At 40.0% G+C, this 27142-nt stretch overlaps 1 protein-coding gene across 2 annotated transcripts; it reads right to left on the bottom strand.

Moving 5' to 3' along the window:
* Positions 1 to 245: 245 nt before the first annotated feature.
* Positions 246 to 23542, bottom strand: RBL2 (RB transcriptional corepressor like 2). 2 transcript variants are annotated; one of them, XM_057423944.1, is made up of 23 exons: positions 23307 to 23542; positions 21573 to 21703; positions 20217 to 20417; positions 18540 to 18604; positions 14376 to 14504; positions 13327 to 13487; positions 13168 to 13232; positions 12296 to 12482; positions 10322 to 10488; positions 9511 to 9620; positions 8740 to 8843; positions 8242 to 8379; positions 7611 to 7775; positions 6941 to 7052; positions 6053 to 6325; positions 5383 to 5426; positions 5152 to 5295; positions 4484 to 4660; positions 4201 to 4272; positions 3697 to 3814; positions 2522 to 2724; positions 1944 to 2108; positions 246 to 1028 (listed from the first exon to the last, which is right to left on the bottom strand). In XM_057423944.1, the coding sequence occupies exons 1-23, from the start codon at positions 23493 to 23495 to the stop codon at positions 858 to 860; spliced, it is 3291 nt and encodes a 1096-aa protein (XP_057279927.1). In that variant the 5' UTR covers positions 23496 to 23542; the 3' UTR covers positions 246 to 857. The 2 variants fall into 2 exon arrangements, with proteins under 2 accessions (XP_057279927.1, XP_057279917.1); XM_057423934.1 differs by having other exon boundaries at positions 5152 to 5426.
* Between the last annotated feature and the right edge of the window lie 3600 nt (positions 23543 to 27142).

The following is a 27142-nucleotide window of genomic DNA, read 5'->3' as shown; positions in this document are numbered from 1 at the left end:
AAATTCCTTGACAAAAGCCAGCAGGCTGAGTGTGCTGCAGTGATTTTCAGTGCCCTTCTTTGCCACAGGAAGCTGCGGGCTGCCCATTGGAAAGTAAATACAAGTGAGCTTGCTTCACTGCAGCGAGCGCTGCAGTCAGCCTCAGAACAGCTATTCACAGGGCAGAGAAAGCACCATTGCCAACGTACAGCTGAAGAGTTCTGCCTCACAGGCAGCACTAATGCTCGTAGCCTGGCCCCAAGTACTGTCTGCTGCTCACAGCTCAGTCCAGAGCATCACCTGGCTCAGCCAGTGCCTGACACAGCAACAGCGGGGGTGGCTTTCAGAGGCACAAAGAACATCCTGACTATGGAAACAATCCACTTGGAGCTTCCTCTGGAGCTCCAAAAGGCTATTCCCCATCTTCCCCCTCCAAGCTGAACTGGACTTTCTTATGGATATCACTTTTAAGTCATTGGTTTTGTGGGGGTCTTTATTTAAAAACAAATGCACAGCGTCGTGGGAGGGCTGCACCCAGATCTGACACATGGTAACTTCCCAGTCCAAAGGTGAAGCACTGGTAAAAGCAGCATGAGGGGACAGGTCAGAGCAAATGTAGGTAAATACCTGCCCCAAGGTAAAGAGTGGAATTAAGGGTGTGTTCTCCAAGCAAGATAAAGCTCTTCACTGCTCTGTAGCCAAGGCCTAGTGCTGGGCTGCTTGCCTTGGGATCGGCTTGGCCACAGTGCAGAGGTGAGCATGGCTGAGGACATGTGCCATGGCCTGGTCACCCCATGCACTGGGTGACACAGCCTGGCTGGTGAAGCTGCAGGGAGGGACGGAAACAAGGAAGGAATACCTGTGCTGGAACACTGGGCTCAGTGAGAGCCTCGGTCATTTGCTACGTCTTGTAGCCGCCTTAGCAGAGCAGTGTGATTCTCCTGGCAGATGCGCTTGGCTGGTGCTTCAGTTCCATCTTCCAAGAGAATGCCTCTCTTCTTTGTTGGAGTTTCTCCAGTTCTAACCATGCTGTTAATTTCCTTTAGCCTCTGGAGGGAGAAGGGGGGGAAAAAGTAGAATTAATCTCTCATTATTGTGACTACCTGAATATAAGGTGAACTTGTTTTAATTGCATTACAGTGGGGTCACATATGCTTCATTTCTGGAGATCTACACTGCAAAACGTGCTTCCTTTGACAGACCAACCTTCTTAATCACTGTCCTGTTCTCTCCATTACCAGAGTATGCTCCTGTCTTACTCAAGGAAGTTTGTTGTTCCAACACATAGAATCATAGAATAGTTAGGGTTGGAAAGGACTTTAGGATCATCTAGTTCCAACCCTCCTGCCATGGGCGCAGGGATGCGTCACTCTAGACCATGTTATCCAAGCCTCTGTCCAGCCTGGCCTTGAACAGTGACAGGGATGGAGTGCTGACAGGCCTTCCACCCATAGTTATGTTATCTTATATCATAGGTACATGATCTCTATGAAGACTGAAGATGCTTCCCAGGGAAGATTTCTGCTTCGTTTGTGGTACCCAGGGATGATAGGACTCAGCCTATTACACATTCCCTTGGTAAATCCTCTCGTGGTAAGAGCTGGGGGACTTTTTCCCCACTAGGCAGGCAAGAGGATAGGACTGTACTTGGTGTTCTCTTTGGACAGTCTCCACACCAAGGAACCCATCTGAAAGCAAAGGCTACCGTCACTGGCCTCCTGAGTCTTTCTTGTGTTGCAGTACAAAGAGTAACTTTAAAAAAATACACGGTACTCATGGGCACCTGATTGCTTTACAACTTCTTAGATGCCTGAATGGGCAGTCGGAAGAGGGTCAGATGAGAAAGCATGTGTTACACCATGTAAACAGAAGGGTGCACGGCACAACCTTTTCCAGTTTCACTACCACAAAGAAAAGGTAGAATTAAGGATTTACAGAAGCAAATGAAGACCCTTTGGCCTCACCTTCGATGGGCTGCTGCTGAAGTAGTAGAAGATTTTCTCTTGAGGAGAGAGCGCGGACTCATTTTTGTGCGGTGAGATGTACACGGGGTATTTCTGGGACAGCTGCACACGGCGAGGGGAGCCCAACCGCACAAACGGGTAGGGCGAGAGCGGAGGGGAGTCGGTCTGCAGAGAGAGGGAAAAGCACACTGCAAAGCACAGCTTCTGTGAGGTGGTCACTTTCAGCGCTGTTCAGTTTTTCCCACTGCTGTCACACTGTACATATTTAGAACAGACCTAAGCTGTGCCAAGTGATTTGGCCAGATTGGTGGCTTTGGGGGTTTTGATTTACTTTTCTAATGCTGTCTGAGGCTGGCAGCTGACACTGTTCAGTGCTGTCTACTGCATACAAGAGGAAACAGCCAACAGGGGCTGACAGTCCTTGGTGTGTTAGCAGCAGAGTGTGTCCTTCAGGTGAACTGATGTCATAAAAATACAATCCCTGGAGTTTGCTTGCAGTGGAGTTAACTAAGAGCACTTCACTGCAGGTACAGTAAAAAAAAATCTCGTAACAGCTGAAAAGCACAGAATTTACTTACTGCATTTGAGGTGTACTTCAGGGCAAATTCTTTGATCTGCTCGATATAGATGTTGTTATAGAATTGTATGAGGTCCCCTCGCTCCTCCTCCTCAGTGTCGCTGTTGGCCCCAGTCAGCCGGGTTGGGGTTGGGGGGGCACTGCTGGGGTGTGGGACAGGCAGGGTGCTGCTGGATCGCATCACGGGGCTGGAGTCTCTGCTGCCTGCAATGAGGAGCAGCTCTTGAGCTCAGCCACATCCCCTTCACCCACTCCAGCCACCTTCACCCTGGTGTTCAGCCCTGTACAGCCACTGCCTTCCCCACCCCTAAATCACAGCATAGCGGCCCTGAATCCAGTCTTGTCAGCATCAGCAATGCTGATGTGATTCCCTTAGCAGCTTCCCTTAAAGAGAAGCAGTATCAGCCCCGTAAGAGAGCAGTGTGGTGCTGAGGACATGTACACAAACACATTTGATTTCTAACTTCTTACTGGATAAACAAGTGGCTCTTCTGTATAAGCTCAGTCCCATTACAATATTAGCAGAGCTACAACTCCACATTTGTACTGCACTTTTAACAGTAGTTCTTTCTTGTTGAAAACTGGCACCATTTCAAGTTGGGAACAGTATGCTTTTTTTTAGCTCATAGTACCTTGAAAACTGGTGGTAGGAATATACAGTATTACTTCATTAGCTTTTCTTTATAAAGTTTAACTCAAGGAAAATACGTGGGTTTGAATGTCAAGGAAAAGCCTCTGCAGAGCTATGAGATGTGCTGTGGGTGCCTGGTTTGTCCTTGTCTCTGGAGACAGCCAGCTGCTACAAAAGAAACTACTGCAGCTCCATGACTGTGGTAAGTAAAAGAGTACCTGTGAGTACACGCTAGCACGGATTTTCTTCCTTTCTTCAAAGGGGTGTTCTCTGTACAGACTGAGCTCAAAGAGCTCAGGCCAGCCACTGTGGTAAACTCTACAGGGAAGCGTGTGTGGTGATGGATTCCAAACTGTCAAAGTGATGTAACACTAACCCTGAGTTACAGCAACTCGTACACGGTATCAATATATTCCTCAATTGTGTCCAAATTTAGCAAAGAAGAACTGTCTGGGATTGAGTGACATAAAATCCAACTCTTACTTTATACACACAGTTTTGGAAATGGACTTAAACCTAAACTTCTAGACTTCGGAATCACTCACTTCTTTCCTTATTCCTCTCTTTACTTCTGTCTGTAGGTGAGTTCTGCTGGCTGCTGCTGTCGCTGCTCCCAGAGCGGTGTCGACATCTCCTGCCCTTTATCAGTACACTCCGATATACCTGTAGGGAGAAGGAGGAGCACAGCAAAGGCAGGATGGTCAAGTAGGAAGCTAGTTCTCAGGAAACAACTGCCTGCATGATACATGGGCTTTTTAGAAACTCATTATGGTATTGCATTGGTGCTTACGGGGGAAAAGACAACCTCCTGAGAGGAGTGTATCCAAAAGGCACTGCCCTCTGCAATTTTAAGTGAAGCTATTTTCTATTTTAGGTTTAGTCTAGCATGAAAAGCTTTCAGTAGTGCAGGATTTTGGATCAACTGCTGTCTGGTAGGAATGGCTCACAGTCTGCATTCATTGAATGCTCTTCCTTCAGAAAGAGATCCATTCCTAAAATAGACCCAAGGCATTTAATAAACCATGCTGTTTAATATGAACTGTACTTACATGACTCTTGGCTTGTGGTTGTGTCCGATAGCAGCGCATAATATTCTGAAAGGATCTGTCCTCCTTGGTCACCTATAAGAAGGACAGAAAAGGTTAATGGTTTTTCTGTGGGTGTTTTTAGTAGTTTGGGGGTGGTTCTCTGTGATGTTTGGTTGGTTTGGGGTTTTTCGGTTTTTGTTTTGGTTAGTTTGGTGGTTTGGGTATTTTTTAGGAATTGTAATGTTTGGAACATTAGGTCCTAGGAAAGTATTTTGTTTGTTTGGATTTTTTATTCACACCTTACCTTAGCCATTATGTAGATGGCACACATCAACAGCTGATCCAGGTGTCTGTCCATCATGATTTCAGGGGAGTGTACCAAGGAATACTCAAAACAGGTCCAGATCTTTTTCCTCAGCTCATCGGTTACATCGAGCTTGACACAAAGATCTCTCAGGCGAACGCTAGCTAAATGGTACACCTGTGGAAAGGGAGACAAAAACAGTAAATCTTTTTTCTTTTTTTTTGCTTAAAAGAAACAGATGTTCTCAGTTCTGGAATTGAATCTAAGAAAACATTTGTTTTAAGCTTAAAATCTGAGTTGTCCCAAGCACAGGAGGGGAAGTGTACAGCCTACATCAACTGCTCTGTATTTGATAAAACATAGTGTCTAAAAGGTCAATTTCTTTCTTTTCCAGAGCCTTAAAGAAAAAGGACACCTTCAAGTACCTCCTGGATGAGTACAGAATCTACCTCACAACTGTGGTCTGAGAATCCACTCCTTTGCTAGTGAGAAGTTGCCTGCATAAGAAAACTACTCTCCAGCTATGTGTATGGATAGAAAAAAAGTACAGATTAACATTGAAATGGAATATTCCCTTAGTAGTAGTAGTAGTAATTACATATTTTAAAAATCACTGAAGACTTGACAAAATACTAACTAAGCAAAGCATGAAGTGGACAGAAAATTACCTTTCTAAAGAAGAGTGAAAGTGAGCTCATCTTCCGTGGTCTGATGGACGTGGCAGTGGCAAAGGGCTGGGTTTGTCTTTGCTCTCCAGGAGAGATCTGCTGCACAGTGACCTGGCTGGGCAACTGCAGCGTAGCCCCTGTCACCTGGGTGTTCAAGGTACCTGTAAGCGCCTGGGCACTGAGGGGCTGAATGGAGCCAGGAACAGCCTGAGCCTGGGTACCCACATTTACCTGGACTGGGAAGAAAGTTATTCCTCCGCTTTCATTGGCGATACCTATAATTTAAGGAAAAGAGTCTGAAGTAACAGGAAGTTCTGGGTGTGTAGGTGTTTCTGGATGGTTATGGATTTGTTGTGGGGTGTTTGGTTTTTTTGGGGTTGTTTTATTTAAATTTTATTTTTAAATTCAGTATTTTATAAGCAACTAATTTTATTAGTTGCTTATAGAATAATTGTTATATATATATTGTTAATAATAATAATTGTTATAAATAAAGTTGCTTTATAATAATAAGCAACTAATTTTATTAGTTGCTTATAACTATATATTTAGTACATTATATATGAAATTGTTTCATCAAAATACTTTTGACATTTCGTCATAAGAAGACTAGAAGATAATGAAATTGAACCAAGTTTTTTTATACTAATTCAACCTCCATCCCTTGCCAGTTCAGGAAGGCAGGCTGGCTGAAATAACTCAGTTCTAGAAGGAATGCTAGCAGTGAGAACATCCTTGTATACATGTTCTGTCTCTAACTTCTGCTCATCTATTCAAACAATTTTTCTGCAATTAGGAATCCTTTTTCTCCACCGGTGTACTATTCCCCCCTTCTCCTTACTGTGTACTAATACTCTGATGGGAGCAAGTCCAAGTAATGCTATGGTAGCTTTTCTCTCACCTTGTACTGGTATTGTCACTGTTTGCCCATTGTTGGCGGTTACAGTAGCAGTTGCCACTGTAACCAGTGTCTGGCCAGGCACTGGGGTTACTGACATCGCTTCAGGATTCATGTTCTGCACAGGCACCGTATTCACCACAGGCTGTTGGGAAACTCTCACTGGAGTGCTGCTCTCAGAGGTATTATCGTTATCAGCAAACAGCCTTCTCCTTGTAGGATTGGCTGTAGGAGAGCTGTATCTGTCATACAGGGTGGTCGAAGGGGATGAAACGCCTGTGCGTTAAGAAACAACAAACACACACACACACACACACATATATTTAACTCCTGTTGTATAATCCCATATTATACAAATACATGACAGAAATCTAAGGAGTACCAAAACATGTCATGCCCAGCAATTCATGTCTTTGTTTGTGCCCTACAGATTGCTTTTAGAGATGACTTCATCTCAAATAATACTGTTTCATATTTTTCTAAGCTCATGCGTTATGTTTTATTTTTCAGAGAACAAGTTTGAGACTTCACATAACTAAATATGTAAGTGGAGCTTTGATTGTGGTGTAACAGTAAAGCAAAACTGTTCAAGTGCTAGCAATAAGGATGTAAGCATATATACTTAAGTATTACTTAACACATACGTATGTATGCAGATATACATGCTGTTCATATACATAGCTTTCTGAAAACAGCATTTTGTTCATGCTGAACTTAATGAATGCATCACATATCTATATGAGCTGAACTAGAAATGCCATGTATAATGTATTTGTAATTAACTATACCTTGACATTAAAGCAGATTCCTTACTGTACACTACTTACTTAGATGAAAAATTAAAGCCATGGTTTAAGAAGTGCAAGTATACTATACTTTCAAAAGCCTTACCTTTCCCTAGTCCTCCAGTTTCAGCACGGACCTCATTTATTCGTCTGGGTGTCAGCGGAGAACCCACAACACTGTTCCCAGCAGATCTCTCAAAATAGTGAGGTGGCATTACCTACAATATTCATACTGTTAGTAGAGTGTCTCTACCACACAGTGACTACGTAACACATTTTTAAAAGCTTCTATACTACAGATTCTGAAAAGCAAAACTGCATGGAAAAAAAAAAAATGCTGGAGAACTTACCCTCAGCCTAACTAAAACTTTGTAGCCATTGTCCTACTTGGGAAGATACAGTACTGAAACAATCTTTCTGTGACTAGGCTTAAAACTCTACTTTTTACCATGTTTCCTCTTGTTTAGTAACCTCTTCAAGCACAAGTGACTGGTCCAGACCTTGCTTCCTTGGCCATTTTGTTCCCTGTTCCTGCTACACTGTGCGAATACTGGGTGATAATAACCTTGGCTGCATTTCTCCGTTTTGGCCATCTCTGTAGTGCTGTACATGAACAAACCAGAGCACACTACAGTTCTGTGTCCTCAGCACTGAGCACCTCATAGTTTGAAACTAAGATTTGGACATGTAGAGCCTCTTCTTCAGGGTATAACATTCCCTCTCTACTGTCCTGTCTGAGTGGGAAAACTACGTAACACACGGAAAGAAGCATTTACCTCTTCACAAGTAGGAACCCTGTTTTCATTATCTCTGATTCTGTCCCACACTATGGATTCTTGTTTCCAGGCCATGCTTTCCAAGATCTGCTCCTCAATATGATTGAGGTGTTTTACTACTTCCCGACAAAGGCCATCCTCTGCTCTGATGAAAACCTCAATTACCTGCAAGGTGGATAATTATGATCAATGTAATATATATGTTTTATGCATTTTTTCTTGCAGAAAGATAGAACTCCTGATTTTCAAGGAAGAGGAGACTCTTAGAAACATTAACACTGCATCACTATGACTCAAGGAGATGCTAGCTTACACTTTTATCAGAAGACAGTTGTATCTTTCTAAACAAACACTTCAAGCACTATTGCAGAATCGCTGCAACAGTAGCTTATGATACAAGGACAATCCAGCAATTACTATACGGATACATGGATATTGCTGCTGTGTTAAACTGCTAACACTGTGTTAACTGTTAAATGTACAAAACTCCAGACTACCTGCAGAGTGTCAGACACTTGTGTAATATTTTTTCATTATGGGACAAGGCAAAGCTGAGCATGAAGAGTTAGTGTGTACATTAACATGACTTACTCATGACTGGATAAGCGTTTCTAGCTATCAAACACTTTACCTTGTAAAAATGATACACTGGAATGTCAAATATTTCAGGGATGAATGGGAAGTTTCCAGGTGGCTTGTATGTGAAGGTAATGATCTCAAGGCAACATGCCAGCAGCGATCTATGAAACACATCCTGCTCCAGTATTGCCTGCAAGAGGATTGCAAATTTTAATGCTTAATTTACAGTGTAACTATAAAATACAAAAATACTTTCTATTCTTCTTCAGCAGTGAGATTATCAAGCTTACTGAAAGAGATCGTATTTGATAAGAGACAGAACAGACTCCAAAATGAGGCATCTTCAGTCATTAAAAATACCATGTATCTTTGTCTTTACACACACAAATGATTGTGCAGTTTTCTCCCATTACTTCAGAGATTTACGCTCATTCAGCATTTCAGATATTTAACCTCATTTTACAGAGCTGTATACTGTGCTCTACACTTGGTTTTCTCTTCTGTAGGTCCAACTTTAGAAATGAGGTACAATTTCTTTAGTTTGCCTTACAGATAAGTCAGTGTCTCCCAGTCTCTTCCTCTCTTGCTCAATGATAGACTCCAAGACCTTGTAGTATAGCACCTCAGCACGACGAAAATGCTTACTGGCAACATCTGCAGGAATTTTAAGTAGAAACAGTACTGAGAAATGCAATAAAAGAATTACATTCTATATCTTAAGCTACAGAGATACAACTATTTAGTAGTCTGAGTTGATTTCTGTGCTGCTGTGGCTACACTACTTTCAGGACTAAACCAGTTAATTTAAAGATAACTTAGGAATCCCTCTCCTGTGCTGGCACTGACTCCTGAATGCAGAATAACTTTTTACTGAACTCAGATTTTGATGATGACACCATCTATAAGAACAATCCCTAACATTGCTCTAATCTACATATTTCAAGCTAAGAAATATGTTGGAAAGTATATTTAAATGAATCCAACTTGCTGTAGGGTTTGTAAAGACTACAATTAATTACTGTCACAGAAATCCATGCCACCACAATTATCCTTATATTTGATCAAGAAGGTGCTCCCCTTAACAGTGCTTTTCATTTCTTCTGTTGAACTGAAAGTATCATCAAATTCCAGTGATTTAAGCTAATGCTGATGATAAATTTGCATGCAGGGTTGAAATTTGTCAAGTCTCAATACAGGAAAAGACAAAAATAACAGAGAAGACGCTTGTGCTAAAGCATAACCTGTAAGGTAGTTACAAGAGATTAGTGTACTCACTTACAGGCATTTTAATTCTTATCTGTATAAGTAAAATGTTTCCCACCTTTGGAAAAATTACTGAATTCTCCTTCAGCCTGCGTGCTCTGGCAGTATACTTCATGCATTTCTTTTACTCTGTTGGCAATAGATTGAGAAGGATCTCTGGAACATGACCTGAAAATAAAAACAAGGTTAACATACTATTCCTGCTAAGAAAAAAACAACCAATAAACAACAACCAAACAAACCCAAACCTATAATTATTTTTACAATATGATGAAAGTTTGAAACTGTAAATATCTTGCAGAACAATATGAATACACCCATAGGTGCCCTAACTGCATTTGTCCTGTAAAAGGGCCACAGCATATTATTATTATTACTGTATATGCATGCTTTGTTGTAAATATACATATCTTTTGTTGATGCGGGACAAATATTTAAACATTTTCCACATGATATAAAAATTGATTTTTAATATATTGTACCTGAAGCAATAGTTTATCTACATGAAGAATAAATTTTATGTTGCATCTCCTACAGAGGGAAGCCATTTGCTAGGTGGTGAGATTTGCTAAGTAGGAAGAAGAAAAATCTTGACATTTTGTATTAGTAGTTTGTTGTTAGAGACACTCAGAACTGCTGGGTTTTAAACATGGTATGTTTTTACAGCCATCAGTCCCTTAAGGACAAGTGTATCTAAATAAAGAGAACAATGTCCTTGATATTTAAATATCTCTCTAGGTCCTATTTTACTCCGAAACCTTTCAAGACTGACTCACAGTTCAAATCCCACTGTTCAGCATTAACATTTGCTATTAAAACTAAACTTTTTTAAAGAATAGGTTTGTTTGGTAGCTAAACATTAAACTTACCTGAGTATTTGCTCCAGATTTTCACTGGGGGCATTTTTCAGCCCTGCCAGCATTGTGTGAAGGCGGCTTAAGCTGTATGTTGCCATTGAAACAGGTGTCACATATGGGTTGCTCTCTTTAATATATTTGCGGCCAGTTAGCGGAGTTGTAATCCTGAGTGATTTGGACTAAAAAGACAAAAAACTAAGCATATAACTGTGCACTGCCAGAAAACTTAAGACACAGGCCATAACCACAGAAGTGGCAGTCTGCATAATTCTTATCCTGTGTTAGGATATATGCCTGGGAAAAATGGTTGAGTATCAAACAGCCCAAACTAGTGATGTCTCAGAAAAGAGCCCCCAGTGACAGGTGTGTCTGTATCGAGCAGTACTATATAAAGGTGAACAGGGAGGATGTGACTTCACACTGAAATCCAAGTACTGGGTGGGAACTGAAAAAACAAGGCCAATCAAAAAACCCTAAACACCCAGCAGTCCCCTCCTACCCTGAGTAAGGAAGGCAGGTGTAGCTCATAGGTAAAGTGTACTGAGCCAGGGTTTCCTTTCAGCAGGTTTAATGCTTAACATGAACAGTCCTCCCAATTAGCATTTTAATTCATTTGCATCACGTCAAGCCATCACATCAAAACTATTTAACATCAAGGATGTTCCTTCAATGCAAACCCAATGCATCTTCTAATTATCTAACCACACAATCACTTAACCAAGAGATATTTTCCTTTTTTTAATAAATGCATTACATTTTGCCATCTTTTTAGCATGAAGTCTAGCTCCCAATGCTCCTCATGTTTTTCCTCCACATTCGTAAGTGTGGTTTATTTCTGCCTCCACACCCTGTCAGAAACATGGCTCCCCCAGCCCCACCCTGGACACTCAAAGCACGCAACAGCCTAAGCACTGCAGCCGCAAGCTGCTGTGTTGTACAGGTCACCCTGTGTCAGCACTACAGAAACCTACATGAGTCTGGCATGCAGTGCAACTTGGTGGTTGACTTTTTCTTATGATAGATCAGCAGCGAAGAATTAGCTATTTGCATTATTTTTGCCGATATGGTTACTCGGACCTTTTCTCACCAGAATATTGAAAGCCATTAAGTAGCTCTCCCTCTGGAAAAAAGATAACATACCTATTTAGTGACCTAGGCTGTTTCACCCTTTTGCTCTAATTGTGCTAATACAGCTTACATCCTTCTTTATGTGCCTGTCTTGTCTCCTTCCTCCTTTAAGAGAATTTTTCCATCTTTCAAAACATTCTGATATTCTGTTTCCATAGGTATATGTGTCTGCATTCTGCATTCAAAGCCAATGCCTGTTTTTCAGAAGCTGCTCTAGTCACATGGAGGCTCTGGTAATATTATAGGTCTTCTTCACTTTATTGTTCTGAAATACATAGTGTTCTTTATCCTCCCAAAGACCATATTCTGTGCTACTTCATTACTCATATATAAAGACGTATCTGTGTATCACACTTGTAGGCAAGTGAGGTGAAAACCATTCCCTAAGGCTGAGAACGATGTAACAGTTACACCTGAAGGACATTTGTCAAAAGAAAACATCACTTTGCATGTGTTAAGCAACTCCGCATATGAGACAGAGATCTGAAAGAAGGGGAAGCTACACAAACAAGTACAGAGAGCCCCAACAGCTGCAAGACAATTCAGGACTGATGAACACCTGTGGAGAATTGTCCCTCCTATTGTGCTTGAAAATCTTCACCTAAAGGTCTACCTAAACATCCCACTTTAGATAATTACCTAAATATTCTCTATAGTGGATTTTATCAAAGCAAGCCCAAATGCATGGAGAAATCCTGTCCAAACCCCCCCAAAGTAAACACTATTTCTGATCAATTACAAAATCTAACTCATCTTAAACAATAAATACAGTAATTTTTCTAGCTGCTTCTTGTGATGACAGACTAACTCATTTTATTCTCCATATAAAACCAGCAGCACAAACCATGTGATACTCACCCTGTCAAAGTGCTGCTGCAAGTTATGCTTCACTTGTACTCTTTCAGCTGTTTCCGTTCCTGAAGCTGTATTTAAGCACCTTGTGAGAGTTCCAATTTCTTCATCTGCGTCCTCCCCAAGAAATATTCGCTCATCAAGATTTCCTACTGACAGAACATACTCCTCATAGGCCTTGTTGATGGCTTTGCTACAGCAGGAAGGAAAAGACAGATACAAACCCCATTTTATTTAGACAGTATTTGGTCACCTGCTTACTGATCAAACACAGTTCCAGCCTCCTGAAGTCTACTTCAGGACTTCCTTTAACCCTGACTTGAGCATTGTAGCTCTTTTAAAGTCTACAATATCTTCAACATGACAGTGACAAGGACATTATTTTCCCATTAGATCTGATGGCTTTCCAGTCAGTATAGCTCCAGGTGGAACATAATAAAATACTGAGAGCTTATATTTGTCCTGAAACTCCTCAAAACTTACACAGCAGCACAAAATCAAAAACTACGCTTAATATTTTCATACTATTTAAAAGAAAGTAAGTCTTACTCACAGACATCTCTAAGTTTATAAAGAAAAAAATGCCACCAAACCCATTTTTTCCCTCTCACTTGTCACTCAATGTGCTCCCACTGAGTTCTATACAAAAAAAAAAGTATGGAAACATAGAAAATGAAGAACAAAAGAAGAAATCAAGTAATAGCATCCTGAAGAACCATTCCTCTTTCAAACAGGCCTGTAATGATGCACAAATATTCATTCATATGCAAGTCAACTAGTTGCTACTACTGCTGTTGAGACACAGATCATCCTGCAAATGCAATGTGCTACTGCACAGGGATACTGATGCAAGCCAAACCACAAATCCAATGACTCACAAGCTATCCCCGAAGTTCCCAGGATCAAGAAATCCAGTCAGATTTTCATCTTTTCCTTTCAAAAGCTGTAAGACAATGAAAAAAAGGATGGACGTTTCAGTGCCTAAAAATGTTCTGAATGATCTGAAATTTTTCTACATCACAAATTTACTGGCCAACCTTTTTGTCAAAAAGTTTCCGAATATATGGCTTCCAAAAATGTTCCTTTATGCCTTTTGCTTCTAAAACTAATCCGTAATGTAATGAACACAGTTCTTCAATGATGCAGGGAGGATCAGATGATACCTTATAATCCTTACTGTGAAAGTCTTCAGGTAGACCTACAATTAAGAATACTGTATTATTTAATTCTGCAAATCCATAGCCTGTTTCCTTATTAAATTCTATGCTGTGTAGTCTACACAGTGTGAAATTAAAATAAGCAAATTAATTCCCTTGAAAGGATTATTATTATATAACGTCCACTTAATTTGATATAGTTGTCAAAAATCAATTTTGAGTCATAGATTTAAAAAAATTAGATACTGAGTTATAAAAATTAAATATGTCAGTTCTAATAGCAAGTTAATCAAACACTTGTGAACTGCAATATTTAGTCAAATAAATTTGAGATAATGGTCCCAGTTCACATCCAAACCACTATAAAGCAAATGCAAATACGGTACAGCACTGAAACTGAACTCTAAGTCTGGAAAGAATTACATAAGAAATTCAGCGGGAACTTCTCATCAGTCATCTGCAGTTGCGTTTATCAAATCAACCTACATTTCCATTCTCTTCAGAACAAGTGCAGTAGCAATCCAGAAACGAGAAACACACTGTCACTCTCATTTTTTAGCACTGGGTCTTCCCCAACTGCTGCCTCACAGGAACTCTCCAGTCTGACTGTCCCCAGCAATCCTGTGCCACTACGTGCTCTTTCACTGACACCAAAATGTCATTAACTGGCATTTTTTACTTGGGAACTCCCTTCAATGGTTATTGACATAGTAAACTAAGTTCTTAACTTACTATATTATTAACAGAATTCAGCAGTCTGTTATGCTACAGGAATAGAAATCTGTATAGCCAGATGCAGAAAATCTTAATTCCCACATATTTCAAATCAATATTGTTAGATTTTCTCTACCACATAGATTCATACTCATCTCAGTAGCCTTAAACGTTGTTGGAGACGTTAGATAAAGACAGGTTTTTTTTCAACATACCGTTAAAATTAGGATTCAGAAGTTCTTTACGGTTTGGACACTGGAGAGCATTTCCATACACTAGATCCAATGCACATAACAAGAGATGGTACGAATTGACCAAGTCATCACTGATCATAGGAAAATTACCTTCAATATTAGAAAGACATAAACCATTAATTAAAATTAGCATAGATTTAAAACTTTTTTAACCAAGAAACTGTTGATATTTTTATTATAATCAATAACAAGAGTCTTGGAAACACAGGCTTTGCTGACTGTAAACATCTGGATAGAAATGCACGTAGTAAAGCAGACACAAACTTGATAAAATGCAGCAAAGAGAATAGTGAAACACTTTTGTTTTCAGGAACTGCAGCAATTGTGTAGAAACTCAAATACATAGTTTTGAAAACAAACCTCCCCAGAATATTGATAAATGTGATATTGCAGACTCCTTCGCTCACGGTAATCTGGTAATTCAGTGCATAAATAACTTGAAGCAGCATGAACTGTATCATGCAACTGCCTCAAGGGAGAAAAAATTGTTACCTAAACAAGGCCCAGTCTGGCAGTGCTACGTCCTTCAGCAGATTCTTACTCTATCTGCCTGAAGGAGAATCTTGGTCTAAAAGTGTATGACAGGGAGAAATGTGCTATGACTGAGACTTGCCTTTTCCCCAATTTTGCACTGTGTACAGCGCTGCAAAGAACTTTAACTTTTGTCAGGCTACACCCTCATGTCCAGATATGCTAGAACAAGTGCTGCCCCTCCTTCAATTTCTCCCATTCTCCAGCATGAATCTATATTTCACTCAAAGTCATGAGATTATTTCTCTTTACCAACCTGTTTTCTTTACAAGATTTTGGTGGGGGTATACTCATCATAAACAGTAATAAATTTAACTTAATTTCTCTTGTGCTTTATGAAACAGTTAAAATGTATATCTCTCATCTGGTTTACAATGTAGCTTTGTTTCATATAACTCTAAAGTGTTTTTTATTTATTATTTTCCTGTAGAAAAGAATCCTTGTAACCTCTTCACTGTCTTACCACCTTTCCAAAGGTTATATGCAGATTCATTACTCTCTACCAAACTCATTTAGGTTTATGATATTCCTTTAGAGCAATGGCCACAGCTAAAAACAGGATTAAAACAAACTGTACCATGAATTAATGCCATAAATCACAAACCCATGAATTTATATGTACAGCATGACTTTCTATCACTCTTTCAACACTAATAACTTTTCTACTCTTTCCCCTCACCCCCTAGGTATGATCCAAACCACTTAGTTGAGCCCACTATGAACAGGTTTAAATCCTTGAAGAAATCTATCATATTGTAATAAACTCACTTAGAACACATTAAAATGTATATATGATTAAAGAATTTTTCTAATTTACTGTTACTTTTCAACCAGTAACATAGCAGCTTGTTCGAATTTATATTCAAATTTCCAATTCCATGCTTGTAAAAAAAATAAAAATTAAAAAAAATAATTTCAATGCAGATAATTGGAACTATTTAAAATAATGAAGTCTACATGAAATTTGAATTAAATGTACACATTTGTCAGTTATTTCCAAGTCATGAAAGGTTCAAAACAAAACAATGGAAGTCCTAAATACAATAGCAAAATTTAATCTATAAAAATCTTAAAGTAACTCACGTAACACAGGTTCACTTTCATAACCATTAAGTCTAGCATGGCAATCATCACTGTCAGTACAAAATCTAATTTTACAGTACCAGTAGTTTCATAAAAATAATTAGTGACATTTCAAACAGCTTTCTTCCACTCCCCTCCACAACCTAGTGCCAAATAATAAAACAGCTAAAGTACTGCTAACCAAACCTGCTATTTTACTTCGCAGAGTACACCAGACGTACGAATGAGACCTGCACTTTCTGCATCTGAGAAAGTGAGCACAATGATCTTCAGGCTTGCAGCAATATCACAGAGACAAGCCTGAACTTGCCACTGATGTGCGGTTGCCATGATAAGCATTACTGCCAACCACAGCGAACAAACCAGGAATGCTTAATGCCTTAAATGGTTGACATCTGGCTTCCATTTTTGTGCTGCCACATTTTAATAAATTTACCACTAGTCACTTACTAATTTTAAAGTCTGTAATTACTGTAAATTTCCCTTCTTCATGCAAAATTTAATTGGATATGTTATCAAGATGGCATTCTCTACAATGTTAATTTGTATGCCTGAAACTGCTCACTAATTAACATGTAGTTAGTTGGTTATCTTGTTACTCAAACATATCAGCCAATAATTTAGCAATAACAAGATGCCTGAAGACCCTTTGCACCTTGTCAACTCTCCAATCAACCCAAAGAAATGGCGATTTTATAGAAGGGAAAAGCAAAATCTGTGACTTTTCAGACTAACCTACTTATTCTCTCAGCTGCCTAACTGTGCTGAAGAAGTGAAGTCCTGACTGACTGGAAATAGAGTACAGTACTAACTCTCCTCTGGACTCAGTGGATATGAATGGGTATTTCATACTACTGGAGAGAGCTACTCTGGATGAAAAGAAAAAAAAAAAAAGGAAAATTATGCTGTATTTCAGGGTTTCAAGCAACACACCTCTTCAGGAAAAATCTCTCTTCCCCAGTAAAACAGAATTTGCAGCCTATTGGAAAAAGGCATCTCCTATGTAAGATAGTGTTCAGTACACTCGTGCAATACCACACGATATCTGTACAAAGATGTGATGTTGGGGTCTGATAGTACTATCAGTAACTTTTCCACAAAGGAGCTGCTAGCACCCTCTGCAATGTGGCACAGTGTAGAAAGAAAGGTTAATCTGTGTTGAACAAATAATATTATTATTTGCAGATAACGCAGTATTATGTCAGCCAGCTCTGTCCTATCCTCAAAATCAGCCAATTACGGAAATCACAGCACACTGCAAGGATATTAGCACCGATTCCCTTTTAAACTGGAAAAAAGCCACCCTACCACATACCTCAAACCCAAACCCAAATTCCTTTTATCCTTTTCTTTGTAGAAATTAAGCTATCAGTTTTCTTCTACTAGAAGTTATCTTATAAAAAATATAAAGTGTCTCTGGAAATTTATCAATGGACCTGAATGTACAAAGACTTTCTTTCATTGAGGAATACAAATCTTGTCTTTATTTCCCTCAAAACACTATCTTACACAGAATTCCCAGTGAACACTCATCCATGCAGTATGTGAATAAAGCTCCAGGTATGCAGAAGCTCTTTTTAAGATGCACATTCTATGAGGAAAGACTTCATACTATATGTGATATGACTAAACAACTTAAGCCTAAAATAGGACTTAATCCTGTTTCTTCCTGAGGCTTTTTCTCCCACCAGTCATTACCGAGGAAAAACTGGTGAAATCTGCTGCTATTCTTATTAGCTTTAAAACTGTTTTTACAATAAAGGTTATATATATATTACAATGTATTGTTTGTTCATCACATTATTTCTACATAGTATCTAGAAGCATATTAACAGAGGATCCCCTTAAGTGTTCCAAAGGATTCTGAGTCCCCAAGACAGTTGTTTATATATATACTGCTATGTCTAAATGCAAGGGAAAATCACCCTTGCCAGACAGGCATATGCAGACGTATTTAGTAATGCATATGTTTATTTGATACAGTTGCCACATGCTCATTTTTTAAAAAAGGCAGGGAGACAAAAAAGCTATTAAAAGAGTAAGAATGCTCTCTGTGATACTAGCATGAAGTATTCACACCCAGAATTGTATGATGAATTTATAGTAAGTTATAGGAAAAAAAAAAAATCAAGTATGTGCAGCATCCCAGCAAACATAAATACACACCTTATGCTAATTACAACACCACCTAAATATGAATTAACTAAAATTCTAAGCTATCTTTTTCCCTTGGAATTACAGCATAGATCTCCACAACACTGGAAACTTTGTAAAATACTCCACATAAAAGCTACTAAACTATTTGGATGTATAACTCACTTGTAGTGTGGTAAAATATACAGCTGGGGAAATTAAGACAGAATACATTCTGTCTTCAGGCTGTTCTATGAAGGCCCTTTCTCCATTTCTGAATTCAGAAATGCCTGCACCTAATTCAGCGTTTAAGGACTGATATAAAGCAATAAATAACAAACTAGATTTGTTATATTTAATCCCTTTCAAATCTCTTACCTTTTGCATGAACAAACAGCAACCAACAAAACTGGAAAACTTCTGTCACAGTACATGGTTGTCGTCTTTTGGGGAAAAATACAGCAAGAAGACAGCCAATAAGCTCAACGAATTAAGACAGATAGAACATCATACAACATTCAATCATTCTAAAAGAAAATTAAGCTTCACTGCAGTGCGGCCAAAATCTTACACCCTTCCCACAAAACCTGACTAAAGTTAATAAAGTAAGCTGTGAATAGGTTTAGTACAGACACAAGTGGAACCCCAGTCAGCCTGCATGTAATGACCCAAATGTCACTACGACAGATCAACAGAGCAGATTCCAATAAAACCAGGCCAAGACCTAATCATTGTAAAGAAAATCATTGTAAATTTAATGTTACACATGGCTGGCCTAAATGTTTTCTTTTAAGGCAAAATTGTGATCTTATTTCCAAAGAACAGATAAATATCCTAATTTAAAAACTACAGAAAACATTTTTTCTGCTTTTTCACACAACAAATGGTACACAGAGTCAACTGAAATATTTTGAGAGCCGGAGCTGAAATTCCTTCTTCAAAAGCATTCTGAACAATATAAGCAGGTATATGTTCTTGGAGGAACACATTACACAGTGTGTTGATGTTAATACACTTGTCACAGGCAAAACTTTCAGAACTATGTGGTCACAAGAATATCATCTCTGTACTAACAAAGCATTTTGTAAAGGGTTTTATACAGTATACAGAGTTTTGAAATACATTAAATGATTATCAGAACCAAGTTCCTCTGCCAGTCTTTAAGACTCCTTCATAAATGAAATGTTTTGTACCTCTTGAAGATTTGTTATTTCTTAATAATGCCACATACACCATACTAGACTTCCTATTTCACACTTATGGCTAGCAAGTTTGCTTTGTGTTCTTGGTAACATAAAAATCTTGACAAAGTAATCAACTAATCCTAATTTTTTTATTCCACTTCCCCCACCACAACTGGAACCTGTGCTCAAGTATTTACCACATGGATTTAAAAACAAACAAAAACTCCTCCCCTAGCACAAATTTTTATGACTTCATGGCGTTCCTTGTTTCCATGTAACAGGTTACTGGAATTGCTACTTCATATACTGCAGCTCATCTCCAGAACAGCAAAGCATTAGAGCAGCAAAGGCGGCATTAGAGATATGTTGTGTCTAATATCGCATTGCTTTTAAACTGTAGTTGTTTAATGTTCACTGTGAAATAGGCATGTCAGCCTCAAAACCAAGTAGTCTTTATCACATTTTCTCTGTAAGACTGTATTTAGTATTAAATTCTTTCATTCAGGCAAAATCAATTAATGGTGAGGAGATTCTTTTCAATTTCTCCAGTGTTTTATTCAGCCTTAATCTTTTATTTTTTTTAATTTAGTCACTCCAGCAGGTTTTGTAAAGAATGGTTTAAATGTCAAAATTAACATATGCTTCACCCAAAAATTAGTAAGCAACATCTTCCAGCTTAATCTTCAAGATTACTTCATGACTTACCATCCAAGCTAGCCACTAGAGGGGTTTACTCTTCCAATTATAGAACAGTATAAACTGTATATTTTAATGAAAATGCACTCAAAATACAACCAAAAACCCCAGGCAATTTCATTACATTTTTGCTCTATTCTGCTCTAAAATCAGTCTAGAAATAACAGGAACATACCTCTGTTTTCTCCCTCTCTGTTGACGAGGTTGATCTTCTTGAGGATATCTGAAAATGTCCTGAAAAATGGGCTCATATTTCTTAAAAATGACAGCAGAAACAGTGAAGTTTCTCTCTAATCTCTCAGTTCGTTCTCTGAATTGGGCAGGGAGATTTGCCATGTCTTCCCATTTTTTCATCTTGTTAAAAAACTCGATTAAGCTGAAAACACCAAACAGATTAAATCTGAAAGTTCTGGGCTATTTTTGCAGAAATATACTGTTCGCTTTCTAACAAAATTGCAATTTCTACTTCCTAAAGTACCTGCAATCATGATAACGTACTCAGAGCCCGTCCTTCACCCATAAACATGACAGCTCACAAAATATTTTTAGATCTTCACTTGATTACTATGTTAAATATGTTTCACAGTTCTGTTTTTTCCTCACAAAGACACAATCAGCTACAACAGTCACATTACTCTAAAAGCAGATTTCTTTCATTTTTCTGAAAATTTATTAACTTAAATAGAACAAACTCTTAGTTCTACAATGCTGAGAAGATTCTACAAAGTATGAAAACCCCTTGAGTTTCAGCACATTTCACTTCATAAATTTGGCTTTTATTTATTTTTCAGTCCTTTATCTATCCCCACTTATTTCGGAGTTACTAATCTTTGACAGCCCATGTCACAGAAATAATTTATCCACATTAAATTCCTGAATTTCTAATTTTTTATGAAAAAGAAACATTTCTGTATTATGTAAATCAACAGCAAAGCTCCAACAGTAAAGGAGATGGGGAGCAAGACTGCATAAGAAGATTCTTTTTTAGTTTTTATCCAATCTGCTAAATTGTTACAATACACTCAGACTGCTAATAAATACAGCAAATAGTTTCAGGAACATTTGTACTCATTACATTATGTACTTTATGGACATAAACATTTGATGGCAATTTTAGCAGATTCTGACATCGCTTTGGTTTCATAAAGCAAGAACATGTAAAAAGTGAAGTCTTCTTCCAAAAAGTATTTTCACAGCCAATTAGAGACGGTTTCTCATGTGAGAAGTTCACACTTTGCACACTCTTCCAAAACAGACTATTTTTCAAAGAAAGGCTTCTTTCACCTTTAAGAAAGAGAAGTAAATCTCTGATTTTGAAACCAGTGTTTTTACAACATAGTAACAACCAAATGGAATTGTTCTACTTCCATGGCAATGATCTGATAACACAAAGACTCCAGCGATACAAATTCTATCTTTAAAAGCAGGAAACAAGACAGATGTTTAGCATTTGTTCTCAATTTCTAGATTTCACAAGCTGATAAGCAGTCTTTGAGATCTTGTACGTGTTTAAAAATGAGAAAAAAGTTACCTTTGTTCTGAACAGCGCAGAATTCTGGTTAAAGATACGTAATTTCCCTCAGCTGTCCCTTTGCTCACTGTGGGAACTGCTTTTCTGCAAGCCACGTACAAGGCACACGCTAGCCAGTGCAGATCATTGCCCTGTGAATTAAACCATCAAGCATTTAAAAGACTTCATTGCAAAGAAAAACATCCTCTTCAGCTATGCACCCAACATAAGGAAAAAGGACAGGACCGTGTCCTACATGAATGAAGTTCAAGCAGTGACAATGTTGAGCTGCTGTTTTAAAGTTGAGCTACTCTGTGATTTTAGCTACAACAAAACTAAACTGATACTTAACACTGAACTATGTCAAACCTAAAACTGCAGTTACTAGTTACCTGTATAAATGTCACTCTTGATCCAAAGTTAACAAAATCCTTTTACTGTGGCTCTTTTCCTGTCATAACATTCTGTACGGCCTTGTGTTAAAAAAAATATACACAACAGCTACAGTTCCTTACAATCAGAACATTCTTCCCTGAACAGACAGTAGGAACAGAAAATCACAGTTTCAATTTATTTTTTTTTCTGTATTGCACAACAGAACTGTTACTTCAAGGCAGAAATTAATTCCAGTTAAAACTTTTTAAATCTTATGCTCTCTCTTCGATTAAAACCCAATGTTTTAACTGGAGAAGGCCAGTGAAAAAGAGGGCGTGTGGGCACAGAACACTGAATTCGATGCTGTGGGTTTCTTAAGCCTACATGGTATCCCGGGGCCAGATGACCACACACTTTAGAGACGAACACAAATGCTCCTCCTGAGCTTTCCAGCCCGTTTCCGATGGTTACAGGCAGCGTGTAACAGAGGCGCTTTCAGGCCACAACACTTCACTTCCTTCCTCCACACAGCTACAGGCACTGATGATTCACCACCCACTCACTCTCCGCCCGTGCGGAGCTTCGTGTAGCTCTGCGTTGAGAGCTGCCGGCTCATGGGATGGGGAACCCTGAAGAATTCCAGATGACTCCAGAATTTAATTGTAACAGCCGCCTTGATTTTGAAAAACCCAGCCGGTAACAAGCATCTCCCGATCGCAGCGGGTGCGCCACTCTGCGTTACCGTTTTAAGGAGCCGGCACGGGGCCGTGTGTCACGTTCACAGAACCAAATCTACTGTAACAGCGCTGAAAGCAGCTACGTGGGCAACTGAACAGCTACTGACAAGCGTTCACTGAGACAACTAAAGTGCGCTTGTAAGCGGGCACCCGCAAGACCCCAGCGATAGGATCGCTTTTAACACCTTTTCACTGCAGTGACTCAGGATCAGTTATTTTCCCACTTGCAGAGCCAGAGACCGCCGCTGTGCGGCTCCACCGCAACTCCTGGCCGCGGCCGCCCCTGCGAGTCACAGCTGGGGCCGGGAGCTGGGCAGCTGCGCTCCCCGGCGGGCGGGCACCGCAATCGCGAGAAGCGGCGTCCCTCAGCGGCGCTTCCCGCCGCTCAGGAGCCACCTCCCTGCCGTCCAGGGGCTCAGGGCCGGGCCGAACCCGCGCTGCGGCACAGGGGGCGGAACGCGCCCGCGCTCGGCTGCGGGGTAACGCCCCGACGGCGCCTCAAAAGGGACAGTGTGAGGGAGAGGCCACCACGCCTCGAGGGCCGTCCCCTTCCCTCCCCCCCACTTAACTCTCTCCCTCCCGCTGGGCTACCCGCCCAGCGCCGGCTGCCTCCGTGCTGCCCCCACGGCCTGGCGCGCCTCACCTCCAGGGTGTAGTTGCGCTTCATGCTCTGGTAGCTGAGCCAGGCCTCGGAGCTGGCGCGCTCGTCCATGTTGAGGCTGCTGCACAGCTCCTCGTAGCGCTGCCGGGTGTCCCCCTCCTCAGCCGGCGGGGAGGGGGCTGCGACCCCCCCGACCCCCTGCTCGCCATCCTCCTCCTCCTCGCCCGGCATGCCGCGCCCCGGCGCTAGGGGGCAGCGCTGCCTCGCCGCACACTGCGCCTGCGGGGAGCATGACGTACCACTGACGTCAGCGCGCACACGTCGCGGAGCGCAGGGTGGCGCGGAGCTCGCAGTGTGGTGGGTGCGGGACACGCCCTGCTCAGTGACCGGGTGTGGGACACGCAGCATACGCATGGTACCGGTTAGCCGCTCATGAAAACCAAGCACAGTGGATGCAAGCTCTGTTAAAGGCTGCTGCGTAGAGCTTTCACACAGCCAAGTGTAAAAAATACAGTGGAAGAGTTGTAGGCTGTTGGGAAAAAAAGCAACTTTAAAACAAGGGCACAAAATATAATAAAGATTGATTTGCAGTATGAATCACTTGTGTCCAAAGCTTTCAAATGGCTGTGCACATAACGAAGACAACTGGGTACGAACGGGTGAACAGCAACACAGGTGGGAGAGCTCCTGAGGCCCTGCATTTAAACAGAGGTCTCCACAACACCCACCTTAAGGAGAGATGGTTGTAGACCAGTAAAACACTACTGTTAAAAAGAGATTTACTGGCTGTTTCCTTTTGTTCTACATTTCTAAGCCACCAACCATTAGAGCTTCAGGGGAAAAAAGACACGTCTCAAATGCTGGTTTGGCTAACCTGAGCTGTTTCCCAGGTCACCAGCGTGCATGTTTACGCAGCAGGGACAGTACCAGATGGTGCAGAGCCTGCACTGGAAGCTGCCGCCCCTGAGCTGCCAGGACAACCTGGGGGTCTCGCCCATTCCAGCATTAAAAACTGATGGTTAGTTAGGCTGTAGGTAATGTTGATATAAGGAAAGCAAGTGGCTGGAAAACAGAGGGTTAAGATACTTTTAGGTCTAAGACGGAGAACAATGTTTGAGTTGTAAGTCTGTGGCGTGATAACAGAGTTTAGTAGTCTTACTAACGAGAGTGAATTACTTCTTTCCATCCTTCTAAGGAGTGAATTATTTCTTAACATCAGTTAGTTTGGAGACAACGACTGCTAAACATTTGCTAGCTTAGGATACTCCTTGTCTGCCCATCCTGTTCTGCTTGCAATAAATTTTGTAGGAAGGTCACACTGTTCTAAATCTTTGCCAGCTATCAGAAACTTACAGATATGGCTGGTTTCAGCTAGTTTTGTGATTACTGGGGCATCCAGCTGTGCCAAAGGTGAGAAGTGCACCATAAGGAAGACTGCTTACTTCATCTTGAAGACCCCTGCCCATAACCATCAGAGGGCAGTGTGCAAGCATCAAAAGGGAGGAGACTTATGAAAATGAGTACCTAAACTAATTGTAATATCCCCACCACTCTCTCAGGAACCTAATGAATATGCATGTTTGTGTGCAATAAATATCTGCTTGCTTAACCCCTCAGTGTGCAAGTAATAAACATACCTGCTTTATAACTCTGAGTCGTAGAGTCTGGTTTTGTGCTTCAGTGTCTTAACACCTCTTTTTTTTAACATGGAGGAGCTGTGAACTTTGCAGCGAGGCAGTGCACTGATGGGATGCCCTGTGCCACTCAGAAGTCTGTAATACTGCAGGGCTTTCCTGTAAAGCTGCATTTACAGTACTTGTTAAAGCAATAACTTATTACAGGATTTTACTTAATACTGACAAACATTAATCTACTCTATCAAAATCCTTTGGATTAAAAAAAAAAAAAAAGAAAAATTAACAAACCCTCACAGTACGAGAAACAAAGCCTAGGTTAAAGGTGAAGTTATTATGCTTGATTACGCCCGTATTCATCCCTGTTTATATGCATCCAGACTTTGTAAATAAATGGTTTGACAATTCTAGCATAGAAGACAAACTAAAAAAAGTTGTGTTTAATTTAAAAAATGCTGCTGAAAACTTTCACAAGGAACGTTTTAGAGATATACCCTGAACGCTTTCATCCCTGAGGACTTAACTTTTTCCTCCACTTGATCTCTCCTTTTTTTTTCTTTTTTCCTTACAAAGCTGTTAGGATTTTATTCAAGACCATAGCAATGTTCAACATCAGTACTGAAATAATGAGATATCCTCATCTGGCATGCTGATTGCTTGAATTGTTTCCACTACTGGATTCCGTAATTATACCTGCCAACACTTAACAGCCATTAGCGCTACCACCAGTGTAGAACTCTCAACAAGAATACCACAGACATCCTCAGTCAGGTCCTTGACTGCTGCTAGCCTATGCTGCAATGAAATATATTTTGAACCATTTTGAATTTTCAGAAAATTAGCTTATGAACATGCTATGGACTTTCGTATGAACTGCAGCATCAAAGGGCTTCACGGCTACATATTTGTCTTGTGCTGCCTCCACCCAGGTAATGTCACACTGGGGACAGCAGCCATGGGAAGCTGAGCAATTCAGACAGGCAGCACCTCTGGAGACACAGGTGCTGTTTACAGCTCAGAACAACCAGTGAACCATTTCAAAGTACGGCTGCACAAAAATAGGGCAAATGGCTTCAAATTCTACCCTTGTGATTTTGTTAATAAACTGTAGTTTCCTTGCAAAATACGAGAAACAGCAAAACTTGAGGCCAAACGCTGTGCAGTCATAGCACAGGCCCGGACTTCACTGCAGTGAAGATGTGACAAATTTTTGAAACACTAATATTGTCTACTTGCAGCAAGATGAAGTGGCCTCCTTTTTTTTATTTTTTAAGAAGTCTGAATGTTACCTAACGTACAAAATACTGTACAAATTAAAGCTAAAATTTATTTAAGTCAAAGTGTTTTGGATTGTAACTGTTCTGAACAGAGATACGTACCTGTGTGTACTTCCATTTCAAGACTTCAGCCCCACCCTGTTGGACAGAAATTTCTCCTTAATTCTTCATATTTATTTCCAGTCTTCCTAGAATGCTGGGTAAAAAAAAATGAAATACAACAATAAAAATATTTTTGTAATTTCTGGCAGGCTGGAACTTTAGACAGTAATAAATGATATAATTTACTGACACCATGAGAGGTATAATGCATGTCAACATCGTTCCTCTGTATATCGCCAGTATTTTCAAAGATTTCTCTCACATGTACTTAATTACTACAAGTTAGAAAAAAATATCTCCTGAAATAATAGTTTTTCTTAGGGAAACGTTAACTGAAACTTACCTTTGTCATCAGAGACTACTAACCATCAGAAGTCCTTGCTGTATTTTTTTTAATAGAAAAATGTCATTTTACAAATAATGAGTGATTATAAAATACAGTGATTGAGATTTTCTCACTGTTTAGTTCTGGAATGATAGTATTTTTATTTCCTTTCCTCTGACTGTTGGCATATGAATGATACCACCTGCCTGTAGAACATGAGGGACATTTAGGTGAGGGAGGAGAGTAATTTTGTAGACTCCCACAGCTACACTGGTATAATAAGTCTCGTCCACAGAATGTTTCAGAAATGTAGATGTAAAATATGAAATGCCGGTCAACTACAGCAGTGTAAATCCCCTATTACACTGATACAGCTTTCTTATCTTGAGGATAATTACAAGCATAAAAGAACTACATCAGAAACTGTTTATACAACTATTAGTAACTTCCGCTTCACAAGTTTAACAATATGCTGCAGATTCCTTTATATTAACCATGTACAGCAGTTACAGTTCATCTCACTACAGCTTAAATGAAGGC

Source organism: Pezoporus wallicus, unplaced genomic scaffold (assembly GCF_028554395.1).
Source record: "Pezoporus wallicus isolate ANWC-B61680 ecotype Strahan unplaced genomic scaffold, APGP_CSIRO_Pwel_v1 contig_14319, whole genome shotgun sequence".
NCBI lineage: Eukaryota > Metazoa > Chordata > Aves > Psittaciformes > Psittacidae > Pezoporus > Pezoporus wallicus.
This window is presented reverse-complemented; position numbering and strand designations above follow the sequence as displayed.

Excerpts from the sequence above, each read along its gene's own strand:
- RBL2 (XM_057423934.1), bottom strand. The coding sequence starts at position 23,495 with ATGCCGGGCGAGGAGGAGGAGGATGGCGAGCAGGGGGTCGGGGGGGTC. Across the intron at positions 20,418-21,572 it reads CTGCGCTGTTCAGAACAAAG|CTTAATCGAGTTTTTTAACA; the intron begins GTAACTTTTTTC and ends TGGTGTTTTCAG. Across the intron at positions 6,326-6,940 it reads AACTGGAGGACTAGGGAAAG|GCGTTTCATCCCCTTCGACC; the intron begins GTAAGGCTTTTG and ends CTTAACGCACAG.